We start from the raw sequence: 27,998 nt of genomic DNA on the forward strand, positions 1-27,998 counted from the left end.
TTACGGTCCAAATCACAGCCATACATGACTACTGGAAAAACCATAATTTTGACTACATGAACTTTTGTTGGCAACATGATATCTCTGCTTTTTAACACACTTTATATGTCTCATATAATTTCTTCCAAGGAGAGAGAGTCTTTTAAATTTGTGACTGCAGTCACAGTCCATAGTCATTTTGGGCCCCAAGAAAATGAAATCTAACAGTGTTTCCACTGTTTCCCCATCTATTTGCCATGAAGTGATGGGACTATATGCCATGATCTTTGTTTTCTGAATGTTGGTGCAACTATCTATGTATATGTATTTGGGGGGTGAGGGGGTCTGGTTTAGCTCTGCCTCAAATTGGTTCTCTAGAAAGGTGGTTAATTTTGGTCAGGGAAGCAATAGATGTTATAGAGATTCTGTTTTACATGATGGCTGAAGATTTTCAAAATTTAATTTTTGAAATTGCTATTATAATGGAAAATTTATTTACTGAGATTGGCATATTCATTCCAAAAATCCTCTTTGTTTTGTTTTCCATGCATGCAATCTGAATCATGATACACAGAATGAAATATTCTAAATACAAAAGAAATATTTCAACAATTGGAACATTTCAACAGAATTTGTGACTACAACATTTCCATGTTAAATCCTGATGCTTTCCCAGTTAAAATTAATGAAACTCTATGTGAACTTCCAGCTTAACAGATGAGATGGCACTAGTGGTAAAGAATCTGCCTGCCACTGCAGGAGACAGGTGATGCGGGCTCCATCCCTAGCTTGGGAAGATCCCCTCTACAAGGAAATGACAACCCACTCCAGGATTCTTGCCAGAGGACCCTGAGTCAGAAACGACTGATGGACTAAACAACAACAACCCTGCAGAAAACCATAGAACTAGAGAAACACAAAGGAACGTTTGTGTGTGATTTTAGATGTTCTTATGTTTCACATAAGAAAACAGTATACCTCTTGGAGTTCACAAGTTATCACTGGAAGTCCCAATGCTGGAATGTTTCTACATTTAGTTAAAATATAACAATGAAAATGATTCAGTGTATTATATGTGTAATAAAACTCAAAAAACTTATACTCCTGCGTGGAAATCATGTTAGATCTGAAATACTATCAAGAACATGAGAAAAGTACTTTACCCTATTTTTTAAATTATACATCATTTGTAGCTCATCAAAAACAAATATATGAGTCAAGTATGTTTCATCAAGAAAAATAATAGAACAATAAAATAAATTAATTCACTATATGGAAGTGAAAAATCTGATAGGCGGAATATTCATGGGGTCGCAAAGAGTTGGACACGCCTGAGCGACTGAACTGAACTGAACTGAACTGAATGTATGAAACTGATGTATTGGGAAAATGATATGGTCATAAAATGTCCATGGCTAAGGATATAAAAATAGCGGGAAAATGGCAAATGTATGTAAGAATGAAAATCCATTTTTTCCCATTACTGAAAAAGAAGATGAATACGTGGGTCTAAGCACATACATTTCACATTACTAGGGTCTAAGCACGTACATTTCACATTACCAGAATCACTACTGTGAATGAGAATTGTTTTTTCTTCACTTCTGTATTTGCCACTTTGTGTTTAAATTGGCAGGTTGGCTAACTGTTCTTTGATTTCTAATTTCCTGCCTTCTACCAGCTGGAATTCACAAGAAACCAGTATAGCCAATCTCTAACTTCAAGATGCCAGGAAATTTGAAAAACTCAGCAGTGGCCACAGGACTGGAAAAGGTCCGTTTTCATTCCAGTCCCTAGGAAAGGCAATGCCAAAGAATGCTCAAACTACTGCACAATTGCATTCATCTTACACGCTAGCAAATTAATGCTCAAAATTCTCCAAGCCAGGCTTCAACAATATGTGAACCGTGAACTTCCTGATGTTTGAGCCGGTTTTAGAAAAGGCAGAGGAACCAGAGAATAAATTGCCAACATCCACTGGATCATCGAAAAAGCAAGAGAGTTCCAGAAAAAAAATATCTTTTTCTGCTTTATTGACTATGCCAAAGCCTTTGACTGTGTGGATCACAATAAACTGTGGAAAATTCTGAAAGAGATGGGACTACCAGACCACCTGACTGCCTCTTGAGAAATCTGTATGCAGCTCAGGAAGCAGTAGTTAGAACTGGACATGAAACAACAGATTGGTTCCAAATAGGAAAAGGAGTACGTCAAGGCTCTAAATTATCACCCTGCTCATTTAACTTATACATAGAGTACATCATGAGAAACACTGGGCCAGATGAAGTACAAGCTGGAATCAAGATTGCCAGGAGAAATATCAATAACTTCAATATGCAGATGTCACCACCCTTAAGGCAGAAAGTGAAGAGGAACTAAAGAGCTTCTTGATGAAAGTGAAAGAGGAGAGTGAAAAAGTTGGCTTAAACCTCAACATTCAGAAAACTAAGATCATGGCATCCAGTCTCATCACTTCATGGCACATAGATTGAGAAACAGTGGAAACCGTGGCAGACTTTATTTTTTGGCTCCAAAATCACTGCAGATGGTGACTGCAGCCATGGAATAAAAAGCTTACTCCTTGGAAGAAAACTTATGACGAACCTAGGTAGCATATTATAAAGCAGAGACATTACTTTGCCAACAAAGGTCCATTTAGTCAAACTATGGTTTTTCCAGTAGTCATGTATGAATGTGAGAGTTGGACTATAAAGAAAGCTGAGCGCTGAAGAATTGATGGTCTTGAACTGTGGTGTTGGAGAAGATTCTTGAGAGTCCCTTGGACTGCAAGGAGTTCCAACCAGTCCATCCTAAAGGAGATCAGTCCTGAAGGTTCATTGGAAGGACTGATATTGAAGCTGAAACTCCAAGACTTAGGCCACCTGATGTGAAGGGTTGACTCATTTGAAAAGACCTTGATTCTTGGAGACATTTATGGAGGGAGGGGAAGGGGACAACAGAAGATGAGATGGTTGGATAGCATCACCGACTCAATGGACATGAGTTTGCGTAAACTCCGGGAGTTGGTGATGGACAGGGAAGCCTGGCGTGCTGCCGTCCACAGGGTTGCAAAGAGTTGGATACAACTGAGCTGAGGACTGAACTGAACTGAACTGAAGCCAGTATTTGACCACAGCCCATAGGTGGAAGTGTAACTCCAGCTCCTGTTTGTTCATGACGGCATCACTTGCTAGTCCACCAAGACCGCAAGCCTGAGGACCTAGAGCGCAGACGGAGGTGCCGCAGATCCTCATTCTCTCAGTCCTGTAGCTTGCTCCTTGCTCTGGTCCAACGCTGGATAACGGATCCCTGAAGAAAGGCCATGAGAGACTTCCAGGAACAGGTGGAGAGCCTGGTGTGGTGAAGGAAGCCCTGCCGCTAGCTCTCCTCGCAGACCTCACCTGGTTCACCTGCTTCCTTGGGTAAAGCTTGCGGGGTAGTTTTATGAGAGAGTCTATGTGACGCTGAGTATAGATTTTCCCGTTGTTTCCTTAGTTGTACGTGTACCTGGATGCAGTCTCGATAGGAGTCTTGAAGAACAGGTCGGGAGACATGATGTCTAATGATGGCAACAGCATCATCATCACTCAAAAAGATTTTGACTCCCAGGACGAGAACTGTCTTCAGAGCAAGATTACAAGCTACATAAGAATGTGAAACTCATTGCTATATCCTCATGTGCTTCACCTTAGAGTGAGAATTGTTTCATTCAAGTTGATTAGGGCCTTACTAACCACAGGACTCCAAAAATTTCCAATCATCATATTTGGAATACATGACACTCATTTTGCAGACTGCATCCAACTTCCATCATTCTAACAGCATCAAAATTAATGTGTTTTCATTTTCTTAAATGAATAATGTGTTTTCCTTTAACTTTTAGACATTCCCCTGTGTTTATACTTGAACATAGCTTCACATGCATCTCTGTTCCTATCAAGTCTCTTGGGAGCATTTACTGTGTTGACTGAAAGCAACAGTCCTAGTAAGAACTAGAAGTGAACAGTCACATCAGTGGAAGTTACTTTAAAGGGTTTGTTATTATTTTGGCTGTGCCACGTGGCTTAAGAGGCATTAGCTCCCTGACTGGGGATTGAACCCAGGCCCACAGCACTGAAAATATTGAGTTCTAACCACTGAACGGCCAAGGAAGTCTCAAATTACTTTAAATTTTGCAGTTTTAGTTGTTCATTTTTTCACTCAAGGATTCAGAGAAATACTAAATTGCTTTAACATTATATATTTACTAAAAGAAATGACTGTTGGAGAACTGAATGGAGTATGCCAAGGGTCAAAAACCATGTAAAAGTCATCAAAAAGTAACGCATAAATCCAATACATTTGAGACCCAAACTGATAAAGGTTAAATTAATTTAAAAAATTAATATAATCTGCTTAAACATAAAGGATTCTTTCAATTGATTTAATACGCAAACTCCATTATTACTTGGAAGAGGAAGAAAAACCTAAAATCAAATAATACTAAATACTCAATACCAAAACAAGGGCAACGCAGAAGGGGGCCAATACAGAGCATGAAAATATAATGTAGGGAATAATTAGAGGTGGCAATGTTAATATCAACGGGATCTTTGTCATTAATATCAATATTCATACACTTGAGAATTCCCGAAATAAACACATGAGAAAGAAATTATTCTTCGTGAGAAAGAAGTTCAAAATACGTAAGAAACACTTTGAATCTATAATTAAATTCTTAAAATGCTTGAGCTAAATTTCAAATGGTATAAAACAATGAGTAAAAAATATAACATTACATAGCAATGTGAACAGAAACACGGGAGCACTGAAGTTTTAACTCAGTGCTGTGCTTTTGAGCTGAGTCGCTTCAGTCGTGTCTGACTCTTTGGGACCCTGTGGACCATAGGCTGCCAGGCTCTTCTGTCCATGGGATTCTCCGGGCAAGAATACTGGAGTGGGTTGCCATGCCCTCCTCCAGGGGATCGTCCTGACCCAGGCAGCAAACTGGTGTCTCCTGAATTGGCAGGCAAGTTCTCTACCATTAGCGCCGCCTGGGAAGCCCAGTACAATGCTACTAGTCTGTAAAAAACTATATATAAACTTCTAAAGAGAAGAATTGAAACTATGATTTAGAGGAGGAAATTCGTGATTAACACTCTTGGGCGCTTAACTTACAATAAGAAATATAACTTGCTTCAAATATCTATAAACCATCCATGAAAATTACCATACATTAGACTTCACAAAAAATATACATAATTCCTCCAGGGAAAAAATATTTGTATAAGTTGTGTGCCCAGATCACCATGCCTGCAATTAATTTTAATATTATTTTAAAGCATCATTTAAAGATGAACATCATCCTGATAATTTATGTAAAGTCAAAATTAAACCATAAATTTAGAAATTTTGTAAGTAATGGAAATTAAATCACTACTCCTCAAATTTTCAGAAGCAAAGACACACACTGAGATGAATTCATATCCTGGAAATGTGAATTGAAAATAGATTGGCCTCATTCATTAAAGTCAACAAGAATATTCATATACATGAATAGAAATAGTATAGGAAAATATCTGTCAAATGCCCACTTCTGAGTGACCGTGATTTGACTGTCATTCTCTAGAGTAAAGCTTGGTTTTATCAAGACCGTGGTAGTTTAGCTCATAACTCAAATAATCATCATCCAAGGGCTTCTCCTGAGAACAGTCACCATGCGTGCAGTGGACGTGCTTGCCACACAGCATGTCAACAAGACTACAACGGAGAGGATTTTTCAAATGTGTACTCCAAAGTGAAGATTTCATAAAATTCATCATCTTGCTGTTTCACTAGGGATCTTCTTACGTGAAACTGTCCTTTTTTCAAACTTCAAGTATATTACACGTAAGAACAGGACAATCACTAGGCACTGAGGTGCCACTGCTTTGATCCACACCACAGCACTGGAGTCTTACCCAGCGCTGCATCTGTGCCACCAAGAGAAGTTGTTCCGTGGTGAAAAAGACAGATAAGATCTTGATATCATTATAATAATTATTGTACCTCATGAATCCCTGTAGAGTGTCCTGGGGATCTGCAGGGGCCCACAGACCACACTTTGCGAACTGCTGGTTTCAGGAAGTTCCCTGCATCTGCTTTGGTCCGAGTGGCTCTGTAGCTTTAAATTCACAAGTAATTTCCTTGGTTCCTAAGATAAAATCTAACATCATTCAAAAGTCTATGGCTGGGCCCTTTTCCATGTCTCCAGGGCCATGCCATGCTCCCCCTGCAGGCATCAGTACAGTCTACCGACTCCGGTCTTGTTCTTGCCTTTAAAGCACCAGAGCCATTCCTGCTGCAGGGACACTCCACGTGCTGTGCTTTGTTATGTATTATTGTTTTCTTATTTTGCTCTTCATGAGTTACTTGACAAATTCATGCTCATTCTTCAAGTCTCATACTTCGGATTACTTCCCCGGGAAGACGGCTACTGCTGCTGCTGCTAAGTGGCTTAAACGTGGTCTAAATGAGCTTCCCAGGATACTCACTGCCATCAGCATCTGATACTTCTGTGTAGCCCAGGGCCCAGATGTAAATACCTAATCATCTTATGCCTACTTCTTTCATGGCAGTGTCCTTGCTCCAGTGAGAGCTCTGTGAGGTCAGGGCCTCTGCCTCTCACACTCAAGACTCTCTGCACAAGGCCCGCAGATAAAGGAATGAGCTGCTCAGCACCTTCTCTATGTCGCTTCACAGCATTCGGCCTCTGGGAAGAGACCCAAAAGAAAGAGGAGGAAACATGTCTTCAGATAACGTCATGAGTAAATGAAAGGTACATTTTTATTACAGAAAATTATATATTCTTATGGAATAAATTGGAGAAGGAAATGACAACCCACTCCAGTATTCCTGCCTAGAGAATCCTGTGGACAGAGGAGCCTGCTGGGCTGCTGTCCATAGGGTCGCATAGAGTCGGACACGACTGAAGCGACTCAGCATACATAGCATGCATGCATGTAATAAACAGAATATAGAAATGCAAGTACCATGAAAATAAATTAATATAAATAAATGAGTTACATTCATACAAAAACATGTTATTCCATAAGATTCAGCCACAGGGCATCAGATATATTTCCTCTAATTCTAAAAGCAGCTGGTATTGATATTCTCAACATTAATGCCAATATCAATTGTCACTCAAACTCTTTCATTGCTGAGGCAGAAATCAGAGTTTTGGAAATGACTGAACCTTGAAGTGTCTGAGCTTGGACACGAGTCACTGAGGATCAGGTTCCTTCTAACTTCCTGAGTTTTCTTGGAACTTGTTGACACAGAAAGCAACTCGTGATTTCCACTCTGACAGTTTCCCAGGCGCAGTCGCTGTATCCCTTCTCTTGCAGGTAGACATGGATGCCCTGGAAGTACCTCTTCACGGCCAGGGTGGGGCCCGTCCTTCCCAGGGCAGAGTCTTCCTCTCCCGTCACCTGCCCCAGGCAGGCCTCCAGGTCGTCCAGCTGCTGATGGAGTCCAGTGCGGAGCTGCTCCAGGAGGCTGGTGTCCCAGGCAGCAGAGGAGCGCTCTGTGTGGAAGAGGTTGAAGCTCTGCTGGAGCATCTCATGGAGCACAGAGATGGCCTGGGCCTCCTGGAGCTGGCCGCCACTCACCTGCTCCTGAGGGAATCTGAAGTCTTTCCTGTACCCCAGACAGGAAAGAGAGAGATTGCATTTATTTGATCCAAATGTGAAGGTCTCCTGCTTTTCCAGGTCAAGGCTCTGAGGCAGTTCATGGACTCAGAGGATGAGATGGGGTCACAGACGAGCATCATGAGTGTCATCACTGAGGAGATGAAGAGCCATTGGTCATTTCCACAAGGAAGCAATTCCGGTTGAGATGAGCGATTGTGAGCTTTGTTTCATCTCCATTTCATTTAAGGATCTTCTGTTGTGTGCCTCTTAAATATGAAATCCAAAATATTCATATTCTGAGTCTACCCAGATTCATGAACTACCTCATTTTGGGCTTGCCTTTCACTTCAAGAGCCTGGAAATCTGTCATGAGTTTCCACTCTTCTGTATCCTTACATTGAAGTAAAATGTATTCATTAAAAAAGTAGATGTTCTAAGTCAATGGAATGCTTATCATCTCAGGAACTTTGAACTAGTGATATATTAAGAGTTATTGGATCTTTCTTCCTGAAGCTAAGATCAACTTTTAGGGAAACGTTGTTAGACTCTTTTTCAAATCTTTTTTTGCTCCCTCTGCATATTCCTCTTGAAGGACTTGATCAGATGTGAAAAATATCTGAGCTTTACATGCACGGATCTCACCTTCTTCTCTGCAGCAGAACTTTCAATTAGCCAATTTTGGTTTTATTTACTCTCCATAACTGAGAAAATTACTAAACATTTATTAGGTGCCGATCACTATGCTGAGCTTGTTACAGAGGCCAAGTGGCTCTGCTTGCAGCAGGGTAAATCAGTGAATCCAAGACGAGGTGTTGGGATCAGGAAAGGACTTCATTCGGGAAGTGGCTGACTGAGAAGATGAAAGGCCAGTGCCTCAAATTAACCATCTTGTGGGGATCCTGGATGTCAGATTCTCTTTTCAATCAGAGATGGCGGGAGGTGAGGAAACAAAGTAAAAGACTTTTATTTCCTAAAAATATCTCCCAGAATAGCAAGCAAGCCCCAGGTAGGAGGATTTGTTGATTGCACTTCCTTACAGTCATTTCATGGGTGGTGTGAAATGGAATATCTCATGTCATGTCAACAAGGATGTCATATCTATCTGTGATTCTGGCCTTCCCAAATGTGAATTTCTGGGATGAAAAGAGTTGAAGTCACAGAAGCAGAACCAGTATAAATTCAAAATTAACTCTTCCTGGTTACAAACTAAGCTTATACCAAGATGATGAGTCCTCCAAAGTCACTCTCATGGAAATAAAGTGTAACCACCGCTGCTGTCCAAGTGTTCGGTGGTTAGAATGCGCCTTCTTAGCCCAGGCCAGTGTCCCGCCACGTCAGGGAACCCACTTTTTCTTAGGTACTTTTATGCAGTTTTCGTATTGCTGCCTCTTCTTCGTCATTTGTATCTCAGTTTGTAAAAGCTGTGCTAACGCTCCTACAATCTTTTCTGTTTCCACTTTGAGGTTTATTGCAAAAACAGGAACAGATAACGTAAATGAATGGAACAGTTAACATATTTCCTCCGTGATTTTTCAAGAGATCCAAATTTTCCACTCATTCAACATTCCTAGAAATTACAGTAAGCTGTGAATGAAGAAGTAATGCACAAAGGTAAACAGAAACGAATTGATGTAGTTGAAAAAACTACAGTGACATCTCTGCCAAATGACAAAATGTCACTTAACTACACAAACAGGGATGCAGAGCTCTACAGACGACAGATTTCAGAGCAGCTTATGTGACACTGTTTAGCTGCAGACAGAGCCAAGGAGGGTGGCAGGCTCTTAGGCACAGTGTTACCTAAAAGGGTAGTGGACCACTCTGCTAACTCCCAGTATCTATTTATTTATCTTTATTTGTCTGTTTACATTTCTCCCTCTTCGTCGAGGTTATTGGATTCTGAGGATGTAAACCAATTAACTCACCCTGAAGAGAGACTGGGATACCGAGTGCACAGTCACCCTATTCATGTGTGAGAGGTCAGCTGTTCCCTGGAAGCTACTAGATGTAGTGTTTGGACAGCACATCATGTTCACCAGACATGAGATTAGATGTGATACTGTTGACCAGTGAGCTGAGCATTAAGGGAAGGAAGCAGGTCATCTCAGGGAAATTCTATCCAGTTTCCATAGATGGATGTGTGAATTTTCTGCCTCGTGGGAACAGTTAACAGATACTGAATGTTTATATGTCCAAGCATTGTCAGAAGTACGTTACGTCCTACAATCTTCAGAAAAATCCAGTGAAACTTCTGTGATGATCAGTTCCATTTAAGAGGAGAAACCGTAGTGCCGTAGGTCACACAGGCAGTGCAGGCTGGAGCTCTGACATCAACCCAGGGATCTTGCCCCATGTCCACTGTCTCATGCACTGGACCGAGCTGTCTGCTCTGACAAGGTGCTTCCTATTTTAGAGGAACACTTAGTAAGGTCTTCCTTTCCAACTCCTATTCTTCATTGTCACAAAAGTGCCATTCTCTCGTCCCAGGGATGATACAATCATCAGATGACAGCTAGTGCACAGTTCCCTTTGCACCTGATAAGTTCCAATCGTTAAGTGGTGTTTTGTTGAGCTCTACAGAGGAGCCCAGCAGATTATGGCAACTAAACAACAACTCTGAGAGTCTTGGTCTCCACCTGAGATAATATTTTGAGAAATCATCCAGAAAGTTAAAAAATCCATTTAAATTTCTCTTACTATCTTTGTTTTCAGAAGATTCTCATTTTCTGAAACAGTCTTCAGATACTAGGTCTACTCAAACTTTGGTGTGGATAGTTCTCTTAGAACTACTCCTGGGACAGAGCTGAAGCTCCAATACTTTGGCCGCCTGATGGGAAGAGCCCAGACCCTGATGCTGGGAAAGAGTGAGGGCAGGATGAGAAGGGGACAACAGAGGATGAGATGATTCGATCGCATTGGATCGACTCAATGAACATGAATTTTAACAAACTCTGAGAGATAGAGAAGGACAGGGAAGACTGGCGTGCTGTAGTCCGTGGGATCAAAGACAGTGGACATGCCTTAGTGACGAAAAACAATGGGACAGAGACCCCTCTGTGCACTTCCTCTGGGACACACACCTTCCTGGATTCTCCACATGTGCCATTACTGCCTTTAGGGAGCTTACAATCTCTCAGGGCAGTCAAATGTTACATAATTAGAGGGATTACTTAATTACAACTGTATGTTATGTAGCTAAAGGAGAATGCCTAAGGTTAATGAGGAATAATGTGGAGGCTGAAGAGTATAGTGGTCAAGTACCACTTATGCAATTAATCCTGTTAGCATGTAAAGTAATCTCTCTGAGTTTTCAGTTTCCTTATTTGCAAACTGGAGAAGGCAATGGCAACCCACTCCAGTACTCTTGCCTGGAAAATCCCAGGGATGGGGGAGCCTGGTGGGCTGCTGTCTATGGGGTCGCACAGAGTCCGACACGACTGAAGCGACTTAGCAGCAGTAGCAGCAGTATTTGCAAATATGTCAATAATTATAGTAATTATCTCATAGGAAAGCTGTGAAGATTAATTCATGTTTATTAAAAACACTTTGCTGAGAGGCTGCATGCAAAAATTTCTGTCATTAATATTATTAAAAATTATCTGTACCTTACAGACTTGGTAAAGACAAGCATTACAAGGAGAAATGTAATTGCAACCTCAGCGTCCCTGAGTGCATGGTAGATTTTCACTTCCCCGTGAAATATCTAAGGAGATGAGATTATCTGCACTATCACACAGAGACTGAAGCAAAGCATCCTGTGAAATATTGCAGTGGTAGAGGAGAAAGAGAAATAAACACAGGCAAACATGTTTAGGAAAACCAGCACCTTAAAAAGTGCCTTGTGGATTATAGTTGCAAAATAACTCATTTTTAACAAATGAGATCAGTGATATTGTTCCCTATAATGTTTCCAGGGAGCTTAAGGCCTACTCAGGTGACATCATAAAGGTACATAGAGAACCAAAATTTTTTAAAGAAGGGAGAAAAGGGTAAATGAGGGAAAGATGAGAAAAATCAGAAGCTTCTCTTATAAGCTCTTTTCATACTGAACATTTCTTGGTGACCTGGAAAAGCCACCTGTTGTATGAATATTTGTCCCTTCTCTGACTTTGATCAGACTCTTCTCCCAGAAACAACTAAGGAGGTGTGAAAAGCATAATATACGGCTGTGTGGCTATCAACCACAGTGGCACGCATGATTTGATATCCCCCACCTAGGCACTCATGGCAAATATTAGCACTTTTATTGATTTCATTACAAGAGTAGAAAAAGAAAGGAAAGGGGAAAATATGGAAAAACCCAGAAAATGAAAGTTTCTCGACTCACTCTTTAAGAGCCACCCATCACTCCAAGCCCTCAGAACTTGCCTAGACCTCCCTGCAGGCGGTCCTGCAAGCCCCCAGCATCCCAATGGCCCTCCCCGTCTCTGTGCTGCTGGTCCTGGTGATGCTCTGCTCCAGCCCCACGTGCTCCCTGGGCTGTGAGCTGCCTGCCAGCCACGGCAATCTGGAAAGCTTCACACGTTGGAGTCAGATGGAGAGAGTGCCCACTGTGTCCTGTCTGAGGGACAGGACTGACTTCAGATTTCCTCAGACCCTGGTGCACGGGACCAGGCTTGAGAAGACAGAAGCCACAGCTGTTGTGCACGAGTTGCTCCAGCAGACCTTCCAGCTCTTCAGCACCACGGGCTCTTCTGCAGGTCGAAATGAGAGCGTCCTGGACAGATTTCTCGTGGGACTTGATCAGCAGCTGGAGGACCTGGACACGTGTGTGAGGGAGGGAAGGACGCTGGAACAGTCACCTCTAGGGAGTGAGAACTCCAGATTGGCTGTGAAGGGTTACTTCCAGCGAATCAGTGTGTATCTCAAAGAATACAGCCGCTGTGCCTGGGAGGTTGTCAGCATGGAAATCAGAAGGTGCTTGGTCTTTGCCAACAAGCTCATCGGAAAACTCAGGAAATAAAGAAGGCGTTGAATCTGAAAACAGTTCATCTGGTCAGCGAAATGGCTATTTTCTAAGACTCAAAATGCAACCTTTAACTCTATTTTTGTGTCAGATGAAACACAAGTAATGGCTAATATATGGGCTCATTTAAATGTAGGTTTAAGGTTTAGTTACCATAATTGTTTAAAACAGATTTAAGAATCCATTTTTCATATCATAAAAGCTGTAATATTTATTTATTTATTTAAATTATAGAAATATTTAGGCTGTTCATAGAGTTTAAATCTTTATCATTCATAAGATACTTGCTTTGTACTATATTTTGTACAAGACTACTCTTGTTTTTCAGTAGATAAAATAAAAGTAATTCGAAAAAACAAACGGGCTTGCACTCATCTTTGAATAAAACCTGACCCAAAGCCTGATCCTACAAGATAAACCTATACTGAATTCACCTTAATAAAGAGGGAACAGGGTCACCCACCCTGGGTCATAGAAGGAACAATGGACAATTTGAGGGGGGATTGAATGTGATTCTTGAGACATAGACTAGAGGTTGGGGGGAGATGGGTGGAGAAAAGCCCAGGTCATGGACTCAGGTGCCTGCTTGGGGCCTGGAAGAACCGGAGCGCCTTCAAGGGTTAGTGGAGAACCACATACATCATGCAGAGAAGGCAATGGCGACCCACTCCAGTACTTGTGCCTGGAGAATCCCAGCGACACGGGAGCCTGGTAGGCTGCAGTCCATGGGTCGCTAAGAGTTGGACATGACTGAGTGGCTTCACTTTCACTTTTCATTTTCATGTATTGGAGAAGGAAATGGCACCCCACTCCAGTGTGCACGCCTGGAGAATCCCATTGACGGTGGAGCTAGCGGGCTGCCGTCTATGGAGCAGCACAGAGTCGGACACGACTGAAGCGACTTAGCAGCAGCAGCAGCAGCACATCCATCATGGGAGGTCAATCTGCATATGTGGAGTCTAGGATCCTGGAGTAGGATGAGGAAGGGGGAGGAAGTTTTCTACACTTGGCCATTCCTGAGAAAAGAGTCTTCCTGAACTCTTCAAAAAGAGGCAAGAAGAACAAGGAAGGCTGGGGACTGCAGAGACAGCTAAGAGAGGCCATGCAGAACCAGTAGCTGCCATGAAAAATGTGACTCTAAGGAAGTAAAAGCTTATTTATATATATTAAACACATATATCATTGCTAAACTTTGCATAATTCATTCAAAGGAATGCCTACCCTTGACTTCTAGGAGGATGCACCGTAATCCTCAGCACTTCCTCCCAGTGTAGAAATCCCCAGCGTGCTCTCCTCATTCACTCTGCATGAAGGCGTCCTCTCCATTCATACAGCTGTGTCCTTCTCCATTACGGTTTCTGGTTGTCAATTTCCCCTTACGACTGCAAACCACCAGCTAAAAGCAGAACCAGAGTGAAAGTTCTAGCTCTGTCAGACACTCTCCTGTGACGTCACCTGCTCTGCCTGCCAAGCACTGCGGGTCCAGACTGTCCAGCCTCCCAGAGAAACACAGTAAATAGAGGGAACCCCGCCCCACAGTGAGCAATGGTGGGACCAGGGGCTCCTCTGACCGTGCACCTAGGTTATCCCATGTGCAGGGCTTTTAATACATTTAATACATTTAGCAACAGGGGGACAGAGCTTTCCTCACAGGACATATGTTAGTAAAGTGAACACTGGAAGAATACAATTTCTCAAAGTAACAAAGATCTTTGTGGAAATTCATGTATTTAATGTAGGCAATCTTCAGGACATTGATGGATCAATCATCTTTTTCTTCTTTCTAGTTGGGACAGACCGCACTCAGTAGCTATATGTAAAGTCAGAGGGACTTTTGAAATAATTTTATTCATTTATTCATTTCTCACTGTGCTGTGTCTTCACCGCCGCACGGACTTCTCTCTAGTTGTGTCAGAGGTGGGTCCTCTCTAGTTGTGGGGCACAGGCTTCTCACTGTGGGAGCCTCTCTTGTTGGGGAGCTCAGGCTCCAGTGCACTTGGCTTCGGTGGTGAGGGCCCGGGGTCTAGAGCACAGGGCAGGAGCTGTGCCCCCGGGCTCACTGTCCTGCAGCACGTGCAGCCTCTAGGACCGCATGGGGTCCTGTTGGCAGGTGGACTCCTCACCACTGAGCCACCAGGGAAGCCCCTCAGGGAACGTTTAAAGTACATTGAGAGGTTTGGAAACCTTCTTGAGCATTAGGGTCCTAAACAAGTAAAAAACATTCCGATATTACTGTTAAAAATACCATTTCATTAACAGATTATTTTCTAAATAACCTTTCATTCAATACTATAGTATTACCTGAACGAGTAGCCTGGTTCTCACCGTCCTTCGTTCTCACAGGAAGAAAGAGACAGAGGAACAGAGATGCCCAGTGGAAGCAACTGCCTGAATGAATGACTGAAACTCACTAGATTCTGTGACATAAGCTTCCAGTGAGAGACACCATCACTGAATGTCCTTCCTCCAGCTCTGAAACTCTGAGCAGAAAATGCTGAACAGTGTAAATAAAAGTGATGAATAATAAAAACATTCTCATTTAATTGACATATACAATCGGATGGGTACATTTGAAATTATTGGGAAATAGGTAAAATTAATACTTTAAACTGATGACATGTTCTTTGATCATATTGTGAATACATAAATGAAAATCAAAAAAGGAAGTGAAAGTGTATTAAAATAATTAGAAAATGAAAATTACCATGTTCACTATTTAATGGCCTCTCTTAGAAAGCATGGCATCAGAGAACCTACCTCAAGGTTCCACCAGACGCCGTCTCAGCCAGCCCAGCAGCAGCCGCATCTTCCCCATGGCCTTCGTGCTCTCTTTACTCATGGCCCTGGTACTGGTCAGCTACGGCCAGGGAGGATCCCTGGGCTGTGACCTGTCTCAGAATCACGTGCTGTTTGGCAGAAAGAACCTCAGACTCCTGGGCGAAATGAGGAGAATCTCCCCTCGCTTCTGTCTGCAAGACAGAAAAGACTTCGCTTTTCCCCAGGAGATGGTGGAGGGCGGCCAGCTCCGGGAGGCCCAGGCCATCTCTGTGCTCCATGAGATGCTCCAGCAGAGCTTCAACCTCTTCCACACAGAGCGCTCCTCTGCTGCCTGGGACACCACCCTCCTGGAGCAGCTCCGCACTGGACTCCATCAGCAGCTGGACCACCTGGACGCCTGCCTGGGGCAGGTGATGGAAGAGGAAGACTCTGCCCTGGGAAGGACGGGCCCCACCCTGGCCGTGAAGAGGTACTTCCAGGGCATCCGTGTCTACCTGCAAGAGAAGGAATACAGCGACTGTGCCTGGGAAACTGTCAGAGTGGAAATCATGAGATCCTTGTCTTCATCAGCCAGCTTTTAAGAAAGGTTAAGAATGATGGATGGAGGCCTAAACTCATCTTGATATGACTCTCAGTGACTAATATGTCACATCACCCTTGTACGCTCCCCTGAAGTCATTTCAGAAGACTCTGATTTCTGTTTTAGCCACCATGTTTCCTGAATTCAATCAATAGTAATTTCTCAGTAGCAAAAAGCAAGTAGATATAAAAAGTATTCAACTGCACAGGGATCAGTCCATAAGGGACGACTGCCCTGATGTTATTTATATTTATTTATGCATTTTTTTCTTTTATCTCATCATATTTATATTTTCATGTAAAAATGTTTTTCTGCATTGTAATAAAATTTAGAAAATATGTTCATTTCCTTATTCTTCTAATTTGTTTTATTTATTAATTCCTTATGAAAGTAATTACTGTTTTCATTATGAAGGACTAAATACTTATTTGGTCTACATAAACCTATCATAGAATAGCATTTGTCCATTTATACTACAGAATAGTCGTATCACTTTTCAGGAAATGATTGTCAAAAGGTAGAATTTCTGGATCCCTGGCAGTCCAGTGGAATGGACTCCATGCGTCCAGTGTGAGACGCTCAGGTGCCATGGATACCTGGTCAGGGAACTAAGATCCTGTAAGCTGTGGAGTGCAGCCCCCTCCACCCAAAAGAAACAGGTAGAAAGGAGTCTCTGAAACGGAGGTAGATGAGTAGTCCTGAAGCCACAAGTATAACTAGTTTATACCCAATTACAGAGAATGGTTGGTGTCAGTATGTGGGGGGAGGACTCCCCTCCTCCAGGGAAGCTGCGAACATGCGGTGCTGAGTGGCTGAGCCTGACACCTGTTACTCTTCCTCCCGCCTTCTCCTCGGTCCTGCTTTACTGAACAATCCACTCCCTTGCACTCTATCTTCACTGCCTCCAACACAGGAGCTCTGTTCTGTGATGGTTTCTGGCTTCAAAGTTTCTCTGAGTGGAAATCACTGGAAGAGAGCACAAGTGAAAGGAGAGCTCCAGAAGTTTCAAAACCTTTGAATGCAGCTCTGCTATTTAACAGCAGTGTGACCCTGCAAAATATCACAAACACTGAGGAGATGGAAATTGCAACCCCCTCCAGTATTCTTTCTTGAAAATCCCATGGACAGAGGAGCCTGGTGGGCTACGGTCCATGGGTCACAGGAGCTGGACCTGTCTGAAACAACTTAGCATGCACGCAGGCATGCATTCTGTCTTGATCTTCTTCTCAAATATGGGGAAAATAATTGTAGTTTTTCATAGGACTGCTATTTGGATCAATAAGTCTATATTACAAGAAGCATAAAAGTGTGCTTGGCACAGATAATCAGGACAGTGAGTCCCAGAGTAGCTGCCCACAGGGAGCAGACAGGACAGCTTGCCTGAGGCAGTGACTGAAAGGCAACACTGGGAGGATACTAGGTCTTTGGTAAAAATATTTAACTTGGGTGCTAGTTTCACAGTATATTCAGTGTGTGAACTCTCCTGTGCTCAATGCTGAAGACAATTCCAATTTCTGTGTTTCAGACTTCTAGAAGTATTCTTAGGAAGTCACAGAAATTCTTTGAGAAAGAAGGATTAGTAGAAAATGCTTTGATCTACTATAAAAATGAATAATAGGGAAATCATAGAGATTTTCTGCATTCATATGAATGCAGAAAATCACACACATTACTCCTTAATAACGTTTCTTGCTTCTTTAGTGTGAGTACTACTCTATTACTTCTTGAAGACATTTCTAAAATCACCTTCTCAACTCTCTGTTGGGTTTCTGTCTTTCAGCAGCAAGGAACAGGCAGGAAGAAAAGAGCAAGGGCCATGCAGTGTGAGGTTCTGCTCTGCAGCCCTGGGCTGGCCTGGGTTTGATCCTCGTTGTTTTCCATAAAGACTCCAGTCCCTAAGTGCTGGCAGTGTCACCTCCTAGAGTCAGTCCTTCTCAGAAATTAGTGCCTTTGAGGAGAGACTGCTACAAGTGTATGCAGGTGTCTTATAACAGAAGCGAGAGTCTTTCTTTGAACAAGGGGCCATGAAGTCAATGTTATTGGTCAAAACACATAAACATTGCACATGCATACTGCCAGCTGTCCATGATAACAATGGCTACATTAATCTGTATTCAAGACCATATAAGTCCCTATATGTTCTCACACATTGAACAAAACAGGATCTTATCATCCTTTTTAGTTTTTGCCAATCTGACTGGTGACACATAGCATCTAGCAGCAATCATTAGTTTTCCTTTTCCTAATTGATGGTGGTTGTCATCAGTCATACTCCAGCCTTCTCGTCCATCTCTTGGAATCGGTTCGGAGAACTCTGAAAGAAAAGCAATCTGCAGGCAAAGGAGAAATGTACTGAAAACAACTGGAGCCCCAGCATCCCAGAGTAGAGCTGAGAAGAGCTGTGGAGCTGAGACTTTCATTTTAAGACCAGTATGCTAGAGGAGGTGACAGCCTTTCTCCGTCATATCCACTGGAAATGCAGGTTTCTTCTGTGAATTTCTGATCCATAGGCAATGAAGCCTCTGCTCTTGCACTGTCACTTTCCCCAGGTAAGTTCAGTTCAGTTTAGTTCAGTCGCTCAGTCCTGTCCAACTCTCTGCGACCCCATGAATAGCAGCACGCCAGGCCTCCCTGTCCATCACCAAATCGCAGAGTTCACACAGACTCACTTCCATCGAGTCACTGATGTCTTCCAGCCATCTCATCCTCTGTCATACCCTTCTCCTCCTGCCCCCAATTCCTCCCAGCATCAGAGTCTTTTCCAATGAGTCACCGCTTCACATGAGGTGGCCAAAGTACTGGAGTATCACTTTAGCATCATTCCTTCCAAAGAAATCCCAGGGCTGATCTCCTTCAGAATGGACTGGTTGGATCTCCTTGCAGGCCAAGGGACTCTCAAGAGTCTTCTCCAATACCACAGTTCAAAAGAATCAATTTTTTGGTGCTCAGCCTTCTTCACAGTCCAACTTTCACATCCATACATGACCACAGGAAAAACCATAGCCTTGACTAGACGTACCTTAGTCGCCAAAGTAATGTCTCCGCTTTTGAATATGCTATCTAGGTTGGTCATAACTTTCCTTCCAAGGAGTAAGTGTCTTTTAATTTCATGGTTGCAGTCACCATCTGCAGTGATTTTGGAGCCCCCAAAAATAAAGTCTGACACTGTTTCTACTGTTTCCCCATCTATTTCCCATGAAGTGATGGGACTGGATGCCATGATCTTCGTTTTTTGAATATTGAGCTTTAAGCCAATTTTTTCACTCTCCTCTTTCACTTTCATCATGAGGCTTTTTAGTTCCTCTTTAGTTCCTCTTTAGTTCTTCTGCCATAAGGTTGGTGTCATGCATACCTGAGGTTATTGATATTTCTCCTGGCAATCTTGATTCCAGCTTGTGTTTCTTCCAGTCCAGCGTTTCTCATGATGAAACTCTGCATATAAGTTAAATAAGAAGGGTGACAATATACATAGAGCCTTGACGATCTCCTTTTCCTATTTGGAACCAGTCTGTTGTTCCATGTCCAGTTCTAACTGTTGCTTCCTGGCCTGCATACAGATTTCTCAAGAGGCAGGTCAGATGGTCTGGTATTCCACTCTCTCTCAGAATTTTCCACAGTTTATTGTGATCCACACAGTCAAAGGCTTTGGCATAGTCAATAAAACAGAAATAGATGTTTTTCTGGAATTCTCTTGCTTTTTCCATGATCCAGCAGATGTTGGCAATTTGATCTCTGGTTCCTCTGCCTTTTCTAAAACCAGCTTGAACAGCAGGAAGTTCACAGTACACATATTGCTGAAGCCTGGATTGGAGAATTTTGAGTATTACTTTACTAGCATGTGAGATGAGTAAAACTGTTTGGTAGTTTGAGAATTCTTTGGCATTGCCTTTCTTTGGGATTGGAATGAAAACTGACCTTTTCAGTCCCGTGCCCACTGCTGAGTTTTGCCAATTTGCTGGCATATTGAGTGCAGCACTTTCACAGATTCATCTTTCAGGACTTGAAATAGCCAAGGAGTTCATAGTTCATTTTTGTTCAAACTCTGTAATCTCCAGCTAGAAACACACAGATTGCAAGGTCCTCAAGCAGATCCCAGGCTCCACACTCACACTGCACTCCTGCCATCTGGTTGGTATCCAGTCTGAGTTTCATTTGTGACAAAGACACTTGTAGTTTTCCTGTGTTCAGGGCCCAGAACTGTTTTCCGGTCAAACGCATGAACTAGGTCATGACCTGCTCTAGTTTTCAGGGCTTTAAAAATCTGTCTTGATGGTGATGCCTTTCGAAGATGCATGCTACAATCATATCCCCAACTGCCTATTTCACAGCTGGTACCTACTGAGCACACATTATGCTAAAATCAAAAGCATTTTGATTGCACGTGTTTAAGCAACTAATCCATATGATTTGACATTTCAAAAAAGTTAAAGTTAATGAAACTCTCCAATGAAAAACTGACTACATAAAAAAATGGATGTTTAATAGATGATTCCTGATGAAAAGACATGAGAGGAAAAAGGAATTTGTTACTTGAGATTTGTTATTTGAGAGAAATATCAACAACCTCAGATATGCAGATGACACCACCCTTATGGCAGAAAGTGAAGAGGAACTAAAAAGCCTCTTGATGAAAGTGAAAGAGGAGAGTGAAAACGTTGGCTTAAAACTCATAGGAACTCTACTTCATAGGAAGTAGATGGGGAAACAGTGGAAAGAGTGTCAGACTTTACATTTTTGGGCTCCAAAATCACTGCAGATGGTGACTGCAGCCATGAAATTAAAAGATGCTTACTCCTCGGAAGGAAAGTTATTACCAACCTAGATGGCATATTCAAAAGCAGAGACATTACTTTGGAAACAAAGGTCCGTCTAGTCAAGGCTATGGTTTTTCCAGTTGTCATGTATGGATGTGAGAGCTGGACTGTGAATAAACCTGAGTGCTGGAGAATTGATTATTTTGAACTGTGGTGCTGGAGAAGACTCTTGAGAGTCCCATGGACTGCAAGGAGATCCAACCAGTCCATTCTAAAGGAGATCAGTCCTGGGATTTCTTTGGAAGGAATGATGCTAAAGCTGAAACCCCCGTACTTTGGCCACCTCATGCGAAGAGTTGACTCATTGGAAAAGACTCTGATGCTGGGAGGGATTGGGGGCAGGAGGAGAAGGGGACGACAGAGGATAAGATGGCTGGATGGCATCACTGACTCGATGGACGTGAGTTTGAGTGAACTCCGGGAGCTGGTGATGGACAGGGAGGCCTGGAGTGCTGCAATTCATGGGGTCGCAAAGAGTCAGACACGACTGAGCAACTGAACTGAACTGAACTGAATTGACTGGGTCATAATTTGTCAAATATGGCATTCCCTCAGCGAAGAGAGATATATACGAAGTAGCAATTTTGAAAACAATACTGATGATTTTGCTTCCATTAAAGCCAGCAACTTACAAGTACTGTTGTGGCATAAGGAAAATATTTCAACTTGATGTGAGTTTAAGACATATATATATTTAAAAGATTTTTCAGACAATTAACATTACAGGAGAAATTTACCTTTTATATTAATAGTGAATGAAATAATTTTCTTTTTCCCTTGGGGCACCTTTAAGTCTCAGTCTTGTCCCCAAGTCTTCCTTCCCACTGGAGGGTCACAGTATCAGGCAGATTTCTGTCCGGACGTCGTCTTCTGTTCTTCCAGTCATTTCCCATATTCAGGTAATTTGGTAGCAGCAAGTATGCTTTACCTATAGCCACAAGTACCATCAGCTTGGAGTTTTCTACAGAGGATTCACTGAATCGTTTGTAATCCAATCTGAGCAGAGGTCATAACTCTCAAGGATCTTGTCCATCATGTATCTCAATTTTATGGTGAGGATCACTTAACAATCTATGAGTCATCTTGGACAGTTAAATGCGATTATTTTATAATTATTAGAATTATTAATTTTGTCAAGCACAATTAGACTCTCAGTAATAACTACCACTTGATGATTTCATTTTGCTTCTTATACAAAATAATCAGGATACTTTGTAAATCGCTCAGCTTATCGAGAATTTGGAGGGAGACACTAATGGAAATAAGAGATTTGTAACATTGAGGTATGACACAACAGAGGGACAGCTTGTGTTAGAAGCAAAAGCGGGAAACAAGTGAGAATTCAGTACCTTCAGTGGGCTCAGGTGTTCATGCTGTGGATAGGGAGTTTGGAATCTGACATTCATTATTAGATTAGTTCACTCACATAAAGTCTTAGCAGGGGGCTCTTGGAAAGGAGAATATTAACTCATTTCACTATGTTGTAAGGATTAAGTGAGTCCCTTTAGAGGCTAAGGAATTTGTAGCTGTTGTCACTGTCATTTTTGATGAAGACTGAGTGTCTGGGGAATTTGTCTGGTGAAAGTATTAGTGGCTCAGTCGAGTCTGACATTTGGTGACCCCGTGAACTGTAGCCTGTCAGGCTCCTCTGCCCATGGAATTCTCCAAGCAAGAATACTGGAGTGGGTTACCATTTCCTTCTCCAGGGGATCTTCCCGACTCAGGGATTGAACCCTGGTCTCCTGCATTGCAGGCAGATTCTTTACCATCTGAGCCACCAGGGAAGCCTGGTAGGTCCTTGGTAATTAGGTTCAGAGTATAACATTTATAACATTTAATGAGTAAACAATCCAGGATGGATATGCCATAAAAAGTGAGGGTAGCATCAGGGAATGTGTTCTTTCTCCTCAAATAAATACCAAGAATGAAATAGATCCTAAGGAATCCTTGCCATAAACACAATACCTTGGTATGTTCTTATTACCATGTCACAGACTGAATGTATGTGTGTTCCCCAAATTCATGTATTGAAACCCTACCCCTCGAGACTCCCTGATGGTCCAGTGGCCAGGCCTCCATGCTCCCACAGCAGGGAGCCTGAGTTGGATCTCTGGTCAGGGAACTAGATCCTGCATGTGGCAAGCAAGACTTCCCATGGCCCAAGTAAAAATCCTGCATGAAGCAAGGAAGATCCAAGATCCAGCATGCTTCAAATAAGACATGGCCCCGTCAAATAAGGACATAAAATAAATATTAAAAAAAATTTTTAAAAACCCACAGAAACCCAACTCATCAATATGATCATATCACAAACTGGAATATTAGGGAGATTGTTAGGGTACAGCTCAGTTCAGTTCAGTCGCTCAGTCGTGTCTGACTCTTTGCGACCCAATGAACTGCAGCACGCCAGGCCTCCCTTTCCATCACCAACTCCCGGAGTTCACTCACACTCATGTCCATCGAGTCAGTGATGCCATCCAGCCATCTCATCTTCTGTCGTCCCCTTCTCCTCCTGCCCCCAATCCCTCCCAGCATCAGAGTCTTTTCCAATGAGTCAACTCTTCGCATGAGATGGCCAAAGTACTGGAGTTTCAGCATTAGCATCATTCCTTCCAAAGAACACCCAGGAATGATCTCCTTTAGAATGGACTGGTTGGATCTCCTTGCAGGCCATGGGACTCACAAGAGTCTTCTCCAACACCACAGTTCAAAAGTATCAATTCTTCGGCGCTCAGCTGTCTTCACAGTCCAACTCTCACATCTGTACATGACTACTGGAAAAACCATAGCCTTGACTAGACGGATGTTTGTTGACAAAGTCATGTCTCTGCTTTTCAATATGCTATCTAGGTTGCTCATAACTTTCCTTCCAAGGAGTAAGTGTCTTTTAATTTTAGTAATCAATAAAATTAGCTATTACTTTTAATATCATAATTTTACTGTTACCCAGATTAAGATCAGGATCTTTTGGAATCATTTCATTCCCTGTCATTCTAGTTTTTTTGAAGCATCTTCTCATTACCCAAATGGATTTATCAACTACATAGATGCTAGGCAAGGCTGATCCCCTAAACCCTGTCAGAAAGGGTTTGTGTTCTAGCAAATGGGGTTCTGAGTGCCCGTTTCTCTTCCTTCTCCGCTTATACTGATGACATGTGGGTTAAAGAAAAGGAAAATCACTAGCTGGTCTTACAAAGCTGAGAGCAGGCAACTGACCCAGGAGTTGGCCTTCATTGAGCTTCTGTAAGAAGCAGCCCTGTCCCAGTCTTTCTGTTGTTCATGTTGGCCTCATCCTTCCCCTCTGCCACAGCCTGCTCCCCAGCTGTGCTGCACTGTAGTTTGCTAACTCAGAATAATACATCATTACCTCAGGGGAAAACCCCTTCCCTTCTTTCATACTCAGGACATTGAGACTTACCCTTGTTTTCTTCTTGCCCACAAAACAACTGAGGAAGTTTACTTTCTAGGAAAGTTGCAAAGAGAAACAAAAAAGAAATCTAACATCTTGAAAGCGAAAGAGATGCAGCCTCTTTGGGTTTCTTTACTTCCCTTTCTTGTTCTCACCTCATCATGAAATAGAACCAGAGCAGAGGCAGGAATACCAACATTGTCCAATAAGTCACTAAGTGTGTATACAAAATGTTTAAATGAAAAATTACACTCGAGTAAAGGAAAGAAGGCTATTTCTTCTGATCTAGTGCCCCGGATCTCACTGCCCCGCAATCTCAGAGGAGACAGAAACAGAGGAACAGAGATGCCCAGTAGAATCAACTGCCTGAATCAATGGCCGAATCTCATTAGATTCTGAGACATAAGCTTCCAATAGGAGACAACCCCATCACTGAATCTCCTTCCTCCAGCTCAGAAACTCTGAGCAGAACAAGTGTTGAAGAGTTTAAGTAAAAGTGTTGAATAATAAAACCTATACTTGGCAAAGTCAATATTATTTATCTACTAAAAGGAAAATAATTGCAGTTGGAAACTCCTCCACTAACTTGCACAAACACACTTTTGCCCTCAGCATCTGAGCACTGCTGACACTTTAGACACCTGGGGACACGGGTCAGGAGAAGAAGAGGTCACCACCGAGCACTAGGGTCCTTCACACAAAAACTCCAGGGGAGAGGTTGGGGTTTTGGGAAGACAATTTATTTTCCCAACCTGTCAATAAGCCCTTCACAGAAAGGAGATTTTCGAGTCCTCAGGATGTGGTGAGCGTGCTCTCAGGGAGGGAGAGAGTCCGGCAGGTGAGGAAGGGGGACTCTGTCACTGCAGAGGACGGGGGATGGCTCCATGTGATCTCTCCCTTGTGAGTGAGGTTCTGCTGGGAAAATACAATTATCCTGGATGTAGAGTCTCCTCACTCATGTTCCCTGAGAGGAACCAGGATTCTGGTGGGGGTATTGGCCCAGTCTGTGGAGGACGACAGGTCTCCAGCAAGAAAAAGGTGGAAAGAAGGGTGATGTCTGTAATAGTCCTGCCCTCATGGTTCCCTGAAGGGCAGGGATCTGCAGGAACCTGTTCTGGAAGGAAGAGAAATGTGGGAGGAGTTCAAGGGCTGATAATAATCAGCGTCTTCTCTAAATCAAACACTAAAGAAAACTCACCATTTGTTTCCAAGAGCTTAACTGCCAGACTGATCTGGTAAATCCCTTATATACCGAATCCATAGAGCAGACAGAGCCTGGCTTCCTAAAGAACCTAAGAGGGAAAAATGGAGCTTAAGAACAAGCCAAAAATACGTTCTTGGATGAGAGGAGAGCAACACTTATGCATGAGAGATAAAGGGCAATAAAGTGTGTAATTACAGATGTCCATCAATTCTGACTTAAGAGAAAGACTTTCTCATTTGATTGAAAAACACCCATTTGGATGGGCACATCTGAAGTGACTAGGAAAAGGCAAAATTAATAGTCTAGAAGGAAGAACATTTCTTTGACTGTCTTGAGAATACATAACAGAAAACCAAAAAAGGAAGTAAAAGTGCATAGAAATGATTAGAAAATGAAAATTACCATGTTCCCTATTTAATGGCCTCACTTAGAAAGCATGGCATCAGAGAACCTACCTCAAGGTTCCACCAGACGCCGTCTCAGCCAGCCCAGCAGCAGCCGCATCTTCCCCATGGCCTTCGTGCTCTCTCTACCCATGGCCCTGGTGCTGGTCAGCTACGGCCCGGGAGGATCCCTGGGCTGTGACCTGTCTCAGAAACATGTTCTCATTGGCAGGAAGAACCTCAGGCTCCTGGGCCAAATGAGGAGACTCTCCCCTCGCTTCTGTCTGCAAGACAGAAAAGACTTTGCTTTCCCCCAGGAGATGGTGGAGGGCGGCCAGCTCCAGGAGGCCCAGGCCATCTCTGTGCTCCATGAGATGCTCCAGCAGAGCTTCAACCTCTTCCACACAGAGCGCTCCTCTGCTGCCTGGGACACCACCCTCCTGGAGCAGCTCCGCACTGGACTCCATCAGCAGCTGGACGACCTGGACGCCTGCCTGGGGCAGGTGACGGGAGAGGAAGACTCTGCCCTGGGAAGGACGGGCCCCACCCTGGCCGTGAAGAGGTACTTCCAGGGCATCCGTGTCTACCTGCAAGAGAAGGGATACAGCGACTGCGCCTGGGAAACCGTCAGAGTGGAAATCATGAGAACCTTCTCTTCATCTGCCAGCTTGCAAGAAAGGTTAAGAATGATGGATGGAGACCTGAGCTCACCTTGACATGACTCTTTCTGATGAAGATGCCCCGTCATCCTTGTAAACTCACCTGGGGTCATTTCAGAAGACTCTGCATTCTGCTTTAGCCACCAAATTTGTTGAATTAACTCAGCCAATACATGTCCGTAGTAATAAACACGTAGATATAAAAGAAATCAACTGCAGGGGTATCAATCCATAAGCGATGACCTCCCTGATGTTATTTATTTATTCTTTATTTATTTAGGTAATGGAATATTTTATCTCATCATATTTATATTTTCATATTAAAATGTGTATGTTTACATTGTATTAAAATTTAGAAGATATATTTCTCTATTTTATTAAAATTGTTATTTGGTTTATTTATTAAATAGTTATCAAGATAAATTTCTTGAGTTTTTATTTTGAAAACTTAAATCCTTATTTTGTCTTCAAATACCTATCACAAAATAGTATTTGTTCACTTTATACGGTGAAACAGTTCTATCACTTTCTAACAAATGTCTGTCAAAAGGTGGAATTCTGAGACTCTTCTGTGGTGCAGTTGTTAGGACTCTGAGTTTTTCGTCCAGGGAGCCTTGGTTGAGGAACTAAGATCCTATAAGCTGTGGAGGGTGCCAAAAAGAAAAAAGGTAGAAAGGAGATTATGAATTGTAGAAAATGGTTAGTCTTGATGTCACAGGCATAACGAATTTATACCCACTCGTTAAAGAATGGTTGATGTACATATGTGAGGGAAGCAGTCACCTCCTGCAGGAAAGCTGAGGACACACCCTGCTGACTGGCTGCCCCTGACTCCTGTGACTCTCTCTCCCGCCTTCTCCTCAGGACTGCCTTACTGAGCAATTCACTCCCTTCCACAGTAACTTCACTGCCTCCATCACACACGAGCTCTGTTCTGTGCTGGTTTCTAGCTGCATGGTGTAGTCAGAGTGGAAGCCACAGGAAGAGAGCCCAAGTGAGAGGAGAGTTCTAAAAATTCCAAAACCTCTGAATCCCAGCTCTGCTATTTACCAACAGTGTGACCCTGAAAAATCTCACAAACACAACACGTCAGTTTCCTCATCTTTAATATGGCAACAATAAGAGTGGTTTTCATACAGTTACTGTTTGGATTCAGTGAGTCCATATCACACAAGAGGCATCACGCGCTCCTGGCGGAAATCATCAGGCCCGTGAGAAGCACGGAGTGGCTGCCCTCAGGGAGGAGACAGGACTGCCGCCCTGAGACAGCACCTGGAGGGCAGCATGGAGAGGTGCTGGCCCCCGACAAAGGTATTTTCTTTTCATCTTGGGTGCTAGTTTCAGAGTGCTTTCAGTGTGAGAACCTTCCTTTGCTGTATGCTGAAGAGAATTCCAATTTCTGGGTTTCATACTTCTGAAAGCATTCCCATGAAAACTCTTTGAGACATATGAATTAGTAGAAAATACTTGATCTAACATAAATACGATAATAGGGAAAGAATAGAGATCACGCATCAGTGCAGATAATCAAACACAAGCAGAGGCAGGAAGGAAAGAGCGGGAGCTGTGAAGGG

General features: G+C 42.8%; 3 protein-coding genes across 3 annotated transcripts; all 3 read left to right on the forward strand.

Annotated features, from left to right (window-relative positions):
* Window positions 1–12,042: 12,042 nt before the first annotated feature.
* LOC138080887 (interferon alpha-2-like) lies at window positions 12,043–12,594 on the forward strand. Its single transcript, XM_068973753.1, has one exon. The coding sequence runs from the start codon at window positions 12,043–12,045 to the stop codon at window positions 12,592–12,594; it is 552 nt and encodes a 183-aa protein (XP_068829854.1).
* A 2,816-nt stretch (window positions 12,595–15,410) lies between these two features.
* On the forward strand, window positions 15,411–15,956 carry LOC138080992 (interferon omega-1-like). The gene has a single exon (XM_068973938.1). It carries the CDS (start codon window positions 15,411–15,413, stop codon window positions 15,954–15,956), a length of 546 nt encoding a protein of 181 aa, XP_068830039.1.
* A 9,937-nt stretch (window positions 15,957–25,893) lies between these two features.
* Window positions 25,894–26,481, forward strand: LOC138080939 (interferon omega-1-like). Its single transcript, XM_068973846.1, has one exon. The coding sequence runs from the start codon at window positions 25,894–25,896 to the stop codon at window positions 26,479–26,481; it is 588 nt and encodes a 195-aa protein (XP_068829947.1).
* The last annotated feature ends 1,517 nt before the right edge of the window (window positions 26,482–27,998 follow it).

Source organism: Capricornis sumatraensis, chromosome 6 (assembly GCF_032405125.1).
Source record: "Capricornis sumatraensis isolate serow.1 chromosome 6, serow.2, whole genome shotgun sequence".
In the NCBI taxonomy this organism is placed as follows: domain Eukaryota; kingdom Metazoa; phylum Chordata; class Mammalia; order Artiodactyla; family Bovidae; genus Capricornis; species Capricornis sumatraensis.